The following is a 9,436-nucleotide window of genomic DNA, read 5'->3' as shown; positions in this document are numbered from 1 at the left end:
TGTCAAAGTTACATAAAATACCGTTGTATGTGTTTTAGCAGTTTTTCCACATTGACATTTATTGAATTAATAGGCTTTTTTCACTCTGAATAGTAATACATGTTTTATTAATTATTTAGAAAGATATTTTGTTAATTATGTGATATTTTGAAATCCAGGAGTCTTAATACATTACTTTTCTTTTTTATACGAAAACGAAGTAAACATTTACTATAACATTTACGGTAAAAGGAGCCCATCGTAAACTTTAACCTGGAAGTTTATGTCTCTTCAGTGGCGTGTGTAAAGCATGCTTGATTTTCTATTGCTGCTGACTTGAATCACAGTGCTTCCAGCCCGTTATAATAGTGCACAGACAGTGAAGATGTCATCTAAAAAGAAAAATAAAGCAAAATCCGGCAGATCAGCCGACGGGGAAAACAGCAGCGTGTTAGGGGACAGCTGTTCTCTTGATTCATCAAAAGTCCTAACTTCAAATACCGAAGAAGAAAGACGGGTTTTGTCTAACCTGTCATTCATCGTTACTGACTTCATTGATAAAGGTATTTCTTAGTTTCCTGAATAATTGCAGTAAGTCTGTTTTAGCTGTCCCTGGAAACAAATCAGCGTATTTTAGGCATCACATTTCAGAATAGTTCATAAAAAAGGCTGTGGCAAAAAGATATAAGAATATTTATAGCTACGACGTATAATCAAAGTAGTTAGCAAATGCATCTGTCTCTGTAAATTACCTGGCCACAATCCACATAGCGATACGATAAATCGGCTATGTCGATAGGAGATGTCCAAGCAAGGCAAAGGGAAATGGTAGAGAGTCACAGATCAAGAAAATTACTTACACGTTTTTTTCCCCAGTATAGTCCATCGCTAAAAGGTGGAATGTAGTTCGTACCTCTAGAAACTACCTAGGTCAGTGCGCCTTTCGAAACTGAACAGTCGTGCAAGTTGGAAAATAGCTAGGGATGCTTCCTTTACGCCAACATTGACTTTGAAAGATTTATAAAGGTCTGTGTCGGAGATGGGAATCAATGTTTATGGATTGATAACATCATGGTTCCTACACAAACCTGCTCTGTGTGGTTGACTAGTGGGAATGAAGTCTTTAGTGCAGAAGACTCATCTTAAATCGTATACAAGTTACTGCAGCTATCTGGCAAAAGATTGTATGCTGTTTGCTTTCCAGAAAAGACAGAATGCAAAACATTACATTTGGTGAAATTCTTCCTGTACCCACAATGACCGTACTCCTACACCACTACATACACAACTGAATGTGAGCCGAAATTGTACTTAAAACTGTACTAGTTGTACTATTTATTAATTGCTTTATTATTTTTGCACTGTTTGCTGTATTACTTTTGCACTGTTTTTGTCCTGTTTGTATACTTTTCTCTGTTTGCGTATTTGCACAGTTTTTATGACAATTTTGCACTGACACCATACTGTGGTTTACACTGTTATTGTACTTCTGTCTATTGTCTTATCTGCTGTTGTATTTTTATGCTGCACCTGAGAGACTAATGAGAAACTTTTTTCACTATGCTATGCACCCGTGTAAAGTTGAGTTGACTTAACACAGCACATTTCCCACTCAGCGGCACACAAAACTGTCAAGCGTGGCGGCTGCAGAATCATGCTATGGGAATTTTGGGAAACTTGTCAGGATTGAGGCACACGTGTATGGCGTACAAAGAACAGTTGAATCCTGGATGGAAATGTTCTAGGGTCGCCCAATAATCTCAGGCTGAGCTGAAAATGCACATTTTCAGCAGGACAGTGAATTGCTGCATAAGGCCAGAGCCACACTTAAGGCATCCAAAAGGATAAGAGTGAATGTTCTGACTTGAAACCAAGAGATAGTTTGTGAGGCTTGCCGATTGCAGTTAATTTGCGATACGGAACTGATTCAGTGTTGCCAGGATGGATGGGTACGATTAGACTCTTCTACTGGGCTAAGCTGGTAGACGCCTATCCAAAAATAAAAACAGCAGCAATTGCTGAAGATGCTGAAGTGCTGACTTTGGAAGTTATCAATTTCACTTTGTCTTCTTTCAGGGACTTGTGACACTATAGCTAAGGAGTTAATACATTTGCAAGATCCTGTATATGTGTAGTACATTAAATAGCTTAGTGTGGATAGGTACTGGGAGGGGATGTTGAAGTGTTCAGTGTTCAGTGTTCAGTGTTCAGTGTTCAGTGTTCAGTGTTCAGTGTTCAGTGTTCAGTGTTCACTACATATGCATATGTAAATTGGATTCACAGCTGATGAAAAAGTTCCTAAATCCTGTAGAAGATCCCTTGTACAACTAAGCCTAAATGCCATGAAGTCTGCAAACATCTGTATCGGACGACCAGTTTTGCTGTCCAGCAGTTTGTCTAAACAGGAGGTAAGGCAATTTGTGGTGTGATTACTGACTCCCCTCAAGCTATTACAGTATATCACAAATGTAGTTGTCAGAAATCTGTGTTGTGGCACTGCTTGCTTCTATCCCTAACTGGAAAAATGAAAGCACAATTTTCTCCGACAAAAAAAACGAAGTACAAAAGTGCAAGTATATATTGTGTACACTTAGAAAAAGCATGTTTATTAACTGTTTTTTTATTGTTCCCCTTATTTGTGTATAAGGTGTGCACTGCCTGGCCTACAGCCAGTTTCCCTGGTGGAAAGGTTGGCTTACATAAGTGGACCCAGCAAAATCTGAAAGTTAAGCCGGGAGATGTGATTACTGTCCAGCCGGTAACAGGTCCTATACTGCAGGCAGAAGAAATACACTTGTCTTTCAGGTATGACTGATCACATCACTGGTATGACTGAAAACTGATGTTTAATATGTGAATTATTTTCTTTGCATAACACATTGGGTAAATTAAGGTACATCTCCAAATTGAGGACAGTTGTCTCAGGTTTTGCCTAGGCAAGTGTGACATGGTACAGAAATGTGTTTTGTTCATTTGGTAAAAGTTCTGTCTTGTAGTAGCTTAATATATCCCTCAACTCTTGTAGTCATGCGTCATTTCATGGAGACGTAGGACTAAAACTCTGATATCTTAAATGTATGATTATAACAGTTTCCGGAACGTATCAGAATATAAAACATTTCTCTTAACAAAATTTCAGGAATTTGACACCACTGCTGGAATGTTATGAACGTGAGGGGAGAGTGTGATCTTTGATTATTTGCACAGTTTATTAAAAAAAAGTACACTTAACCATAAGTCAAATAGTCAATTTATCTAACTGCCAAATCAATTCTCTGGCTAGTTAGGTGATTTGACGCTTATGCACTAGTCAGAGTTCCTCAAGGAATGTAGATCTCAGTCAGTCACAAATGGTCAGTAAATCAAAATTGTGTTAGAAACATTTGATCAACATCCAAGCTCTGCATATTTTATTTTTTTAAAAGCTTATTTCTAAATAGAGTGATAATGTATTTTCTTATATATAGCCATGATAAAATAGAGCTATTATCCAGCATTAAAAAGTAAAAGCTGAAGATGATTTGGTGTTTTGCACATATTGTAGTTGTGCATGTAAACAAAACTGAAGTTTTGTTCGATGTAGCAACTGGTGTTGCAAGTGCTGGATAAAGAGGTAAGTGCTGCCATCTCCTGGTCATGTATTTTATAACTGTTATTGTGGCAAGTGCATGTTCATTAATAATCTTATTTAATCAAGTGTCTTGCTGTTTGTTGTTTGCAGACAGAGGGATGATGCTTTTAACATGGAGGAATTTACCAACTTCCTTCTTAGATCTATGGGTAAAGTAATTTGCTCTTTACTTTTTGGATTTAAAATATAACTTTTTTCTTGGGAGGTGTTAGCTTTTAAATGCTACACACCTTTTTCCGTATTGTCATTCATTGGAGGTGCATTATACGAACATAGGAACTTTTTGGCCCTTTTGGTAGTTAATAGCTAATTGGCCAGGGATGTCATCCAGTTTTGTCTTGAAAGAAGCAAGGGTATCATCTTCATCAACGTGACGAGGTGGCTTGTTCATTACTCCCACAACGTTTTGCGTATTAAAGTGCCCTCTGTTTCCACTTGTTTCCTGTTTCCTGTTTCACTGTTTATTCTGAAAAGTCTACTGGGTTGACTTTGTCAATGTTTCTTAGGATTTTGATAACTTGTATCAGGGGCCCTCATAATCTTCTGTGTTCAAGACTAAAAAGGTTTGGTTCCCTCAGCATGTAAGTATAGGACATTACCTTAATCCCTGGAATATATCTGGCAGTAACTGTAATGTCCAAAATTATACACAGTATTTTAAATTTAGTCAATTTTACTATAACATCATTTTACTTGAATTCTATGCTTTTGACTGTATTGTCTTGTTTTGTATCCCAGAAGAAGATGGCAGTGATGTCAACATATATGCCTATGTGTTTGTCATCAAGCTTATAGTTTCCCATTTTGTGCTTAAATTGTTTCTTCCTGCATGTAGAGTGCAATCTCTATGCAATGTCTACATTAAATTTCATCTGCCAAGCCTGTTTTTGAATTTTATTCAAACTTGTAGCAGTATAGGACCAGAGCACTGTTCTTAGTACAGATACTTCTGGTACTTCCATTTTGAACGTTCTTCCTTTATGTGTGTTCTGTGTTTTCTATTAAGAAATTCTCAATTCAAACACCATTTACTGTCTGTGATTTGAGAACTAATGTTTTGTGAGGAATGTTATCAAAAGACTTCTGAAAATACAAATACAACAACATATAAGAAAAAAATATATGCTCTGTATGATATGTTTCCATTACTAATGTTGCTTGTTCAAATAATTCACTAAGAACAAATTAGTTAAACAAGATGTAACTTATCTATATCCCTGTTTAGTACAGTATGTCCTTGCATCCTATTTCTAAACGGGTGATGCTCTAGTTGTGATAATTATTCACAGAACCTTACTTGTGCTAGAATCCATACAGTATACATTAAATCTGGATTTATTCATTGCCATTTACTTGGTTCACTTTTATAACCCTTTTTTAATCGCTAATCACTACATGAGCAATTCTTTAGTCTCTTTGCATCGATACTCTCTCATTACATCAATGGCTTCTGTCTCCTCAATGTTAATATCATCTATCCGTTCACCTGTTTTCGAATTGCTTTATCCAATACAAGGTTGCGGGTAGCCAGATTCAATCCCAGCAAGCAACAGGCGGAATGCAGGGTACACCCTGGACAGGACTCCAGTCCATCACAAATGACCCACAGACACACATACGCCAGAACCAGTTTTCTCAGAAGCCAGTTAAACCTACCTTTGTATCTTTGGGAGGAAACCAGAGCACCCAGAGGAAATCTGCATGAACATACAAACTCCACGCAGATACCTCCCTAGGAATTGAAACTACTGTAGGGCCCCAGCGCTGCGAGGCAGCAATTCAGTCCTCTGCTGCGCCACGGTGCCGCCAATTGTGTATATAGTTTATTTTTTATAGGCATTTGTTTTTCAAAATAGTTAAAAGCTATAGCCACAAAACAAAGCATTGATATGGGGTATGTCTGTAGCGCTGAGCTTGTTGTAGCTCTGCAGTGTATTTACAACTGACATCAAATTAAAAACCTGAATGTGTGAATGAAGACAATGCTTTGAGGGAGAGGGAATGCTATGATTTATTTCCACTAAGATAAGCTGGTGTTTTATTCACGTTAAAGAATCTTAAATTTCTTGAATTTGCTTCATCATCATGCAGTATCATTTGAAAACTGAAACTGTAACAGATTTAAGGGGGGGTGAAATATTTATTCACAAAGCATGATATTACTATACTACAGTACACCATCCTTCTATGCTGCTGGGCTTTGAAAAGGTGCTTTTTTATTGCTTAGTTCTAAAGCAATGCCTATCGTTTAACTATTTCATGGTGGTTGTGGTTACAGTGGCAAAGCACTTTTAGAATTTTGTTACAAGTCCCGGTTGTGTAAAGCGGATGTTTTTCTTAACAAAAGTGTGGTGGGTCGCTTGTAACCTCTCATTTCTGAAAACTATTTACATATTCCCACACACTTCTGTGGAAATAAAATCATTCAGCCCATAAATCTAATCATCGCTCAGCCTTTCATCTTCTTTTCTTTCAGATGGAAAAGTTCTACTTCCAGGAAACTTTCTTGGCCTGACCTTTTACGGCCGCCCATGCAGCCTGAGAGTGGAGAAGGTGAAAGGAGTGGATGGCATCAGGATGGAAACGAGCGGATTTCCGGTGACTGAAACGGAAAAAGAGGCGTCTGGCGATTCCACTCTGGAGACCACATCTGTCGACTTGTCTCTGCAGCTCAGTCACTTGAACCTTGAGGAGAATGAGGCGCGACCTCCAGCCAGCACCCCCTGCAAGCCCCATTTGTGTGTATCGGTGACCTCTGACCTAGAGCCTTGCCCCTCCCCGGTCAGAGAATCAGGGGAGCCTTGTGGCTCAGAAGACCCAAGTTTCAGTCACTCCACTAGCAATCCAGTTCACCCCAGTTCCAGTTCACCCCTCAGTGACTGCGGAGTTAAATGCAACAGTGACACATTTTATCACCTTTCGTTGCTGACAAAGATAAAGCTTCTTGAACAGAAAGCACACAGCAAATCGGAGCTGGAGAGCACAGCTAAGGTCACTTATAGCATGATTGGGGGGCTGAGTAGCCAATTGAGCACAATACAGGAAACGATTGAGCTGCCTTTGAAACATCCAGATCTTTTCAAGCTCTATGGTAGGTCACCAGCTTGACGTATCTTTAATGAAATGTTTTTCTTTTCATTGTTGTCGCCACATTCTCTTTGTGGAACGCAGTTGGCAAGTTGTTTTTCTTGCTAGCTTTGTGCTCAGGATGTTTGATGTTTGGGCCCTGGTTTTTCTGCAGGCATCCCGGCTCCCAGAGGAGTGCTGCTTTATGGGCCACCAGGAACTGGGAAGACAATGATTGGGCGAGCAATAGCGAATGAAGTGGGTGTTCATATCACTGTCATCAACGGGCCTGAAATTATGAGCAAGTAAGGCTGTTTATAAAACTGTTTTTCCAAAGGTGTTGTAGTGCTGTTTTACAGTGTCCATTCTATCCCCATCTTTCAGTCTGAAGCTCCTCTGAGCTGTGTTTATGGAGCTGAAGGCGCTTCTGCCCTGTCTGTGATGTGTGCTTACCGAATTGATCAAACACGAGATTCTATCAAACTTCACATGGCCTCCAGCGAGTGGACCAGCTTGGCCTGTTTTTTAATTGACAAAGTTAATAAAAGTACTTTTTTAATGACAGTACTTAAAAACATGGCTTTACTGTTTTTTAGTCCTAATATGATCGTGGAAGTATCCTAAAATTAAAAAAAAGGATATTATCTTGGACTTTCTGTCATTCATATAGACGTCATGACCACAAACGGAAATTGCTTGGCTTTTTAAGCTAAAAGTAACAGTTCTGGCTTTGTTATCCTAATACATTTGGAGGTTACCTACCCAAACAAATTTGGAATTTGTTTTAAGGCTTGGCTCTCTGGCAGTGACTCTTGTACCTGGTCAAGTGGACGTGATTTGTAGATTTGCTCTTCCAGCATATACCTCTACAGAACAGTTCCTATTTTGACATGTGCATACACCACAGGTGAGGTTGTGCCAATTGCAAGAGTAGTATGACTTTCTCTGATATCACTGCAAGTCTACACTGAGTTACTGGCTGACAGAAAACCGATTCATGACCATTCTATAGTGGTGCTCTGTCACATGTGCTCAGTCACTTGGGGGCAAAACATGGTATTATTTTTTTTTAATAAATGAATGTTTACAAACTTTTATGTGCAAGCTCAAGACTTTATTGCCTTCTTTTAGATGTGAAAGTTGGCATTAAGCTTGCGCTTATGTCTGTAGCAGGCTGATGTCAGAATGGCAAGTTATCAAGTTTTGGAAACAGTGGTGCAGTTTTTATCTTCTAGAAAAAGGAAATGAGGCATTTTCATTCTGATTCTTATCGTTTCAGATTTTATGGAGAAACGGAAGCGCGGCTAAGGCAGATATTCTCTGACGCTTCTCAACGGTAATCCTGGCTGGAACAATCCCAGCTTTAAGTCTTTTTCTGCTGCCAGTTTGTTTGAAACAGGATCACCTGTTTAGAGTTTAGAGTTTTTCAGCTTGATAATCACTTGGAAACTTTTAACATTATTAAATGTGTTAATTTTGTTAGTCACCCTGATTAAACCATCCGCTTTTCTCTGTGGAAATGAATTACTTAGATTCTTTCCGGTGATTAGACCAAGGTTACAGCTGATTAGCAACTCTCGTTTAGCTGAAGCAAGTCTGTACATAGTTTACCAGCACACTGTATTTGACAAAAAACTAAAAATGTATTGTTTGAAAGTAAACGGTATTAAAATGTTAAATATTTTTCTATTATAAAATCAGATTTTCTTTCCAACATAAGTGCATAGAAATCTTTTCATATAAAATTTCCTAGGCTGGGAGTTAAATAATTAAATACATTTAGGTTTCACAAATTATTTTAGTCTTTTTTATAGTCATTATGTTCATGGTTAGTGCACATTTGAAAATCTGAATTATAGGGCAGATGCCAGCTCTAGTTTAAGTCTATGCACATGTTTTTAGAAGAGAAAAAAATATTTTCTGTACACCTTAAAATTAGTTTTCGTAAGGTCCTTTCTCTGCTCATCTCCTGTCAATGCCCTGATTTTTTTTTAACATCAATCATATCGAAACTTTGTAAATCGAAACTTTCCAGCAAAACATAAACTCGGCACTTTATCAGATAGATCTAATTAAGCTATAATACAAAATTATGTTTTCTATGCTGGGTGTGCGGAGATGAGAAATTTTGCGTTCATTTGCAAGGTTGGAAAGCTGTAATTGCTTATCATTTTCAGGCAGCCAGCGATCATTTTTATAGACGAACTGGACGCTTTGTGTCCAAAGAGGGAGGGAGCTCAGAACGAAGTAGAGAAACGAGTGGTGGCATCACTGCTAACGCTGATGGATGGCATTGGCTCTGTAAGTATGGGGTTACTGTAGAGGGTATCCTCCCTGTAACATCGTGAAGTGGTTCATGTCAGATTTCCTCAAGGTGCTCAGCTGTTTAGTAAGATAAGATAAGATCACTTTATTAGCCATATACAATTTCTTGTTTTAGAAATTTGTCTTTTCGCATACCCCAACTTGCTCTCCATGAGACATCCAAACAAGGAGAGAAGCTCGGGGTCAGATCGCAGGATCAGCAATTTGTACGTCACCCCTGGAGCAGTTTGGGTTAAGGGCCTTGCTTAGGGGCCCAACATAGTAGGATTCCTCTGCCAGCCGTGGGATATGAACCGGCAACATTCCAGCCACAGGCGCAGATCCTTAACAACAGAGCCACTTTACAGTCCCTTTCCCTTTACAGTCCTTGGGATCTCCATATGTACTGGTTTTCGTTTCAGCTAAACCCTCAGTCCCTTAATGTAACTTGAGTTC

At 38.7% G+C, this 9,436-nt stretch overlaps 1 protein-coding gene across 2 annotated transcripts in view; it reads left to right on the top strand.

Annotated features, from left to right (window-relative positions):
* The first annotated feature begins 269 nt into the window (after positions 1 to 269).
* Positions 270 to 9,436, top strand: part of afg2a (AFG2 AAA ATPase homolog A) — a 150,831-nt gene continuing 141,664 nt past the window's right edge. For both annotated transcript variants that reach the window (XM_006629194.3, XM_069193137.1), the window contains exons 1-8: positions 270 to 542; positions 2,263 to 2,387; positions 2,627 to 2,784; positions 3,701 to 3,759; positions 6,087 to 6,701; positions 6,852 to 6,981; positions 7,956 to 8,012; positions 8,854 to 8,977. In XM_006629194.3, the coding sequence (XP_006629257.2) occupies positions 365 to 542; positions 2,263 to 2,387; positions 2,627 to 2,784; positions 3,701 to 3,759; positions 6,087 to 6,701; positions 6,852 to 6,981; positions 7,956 to 8,012; positions 8,854 to 8,977 (1,446 nt within the window). In that variant the 5' untranslated portion in view covers positions 270 to 364. The remainder of the gene's footprint in view (positions 543 to 2,262; positions 2,388 to 2,626; positions 2,785 to 3,700; positions 3,760 to 6,086; positions 6,702 to 6,851; positions 6,982 to 7,955; positions 8,013 to 8,853; positions 8,978 to 9,436) is intronic.

This window comes from Lepisosteus oculatus, chromosome 1, assembly GCF_040954835.1.
Source record: "Lepisosteus oculatus isolate fLepOcu1 chromosome 1, fLepOcu1.hap2, whole genome shotgun sequence".
In the NCBI taxonomy this organism is placed as follows: Eukaryota; Metazoa; Chordata; class Actinopteri; order Semionotiformes; family Lepisosteidae; genus Lepisosteus; species Lepisosteus oculatus.
Note: the sequence above shows the minus strand (reverse complement) of the source record. Positions and strands in the feature narration are given on the sequence as shown.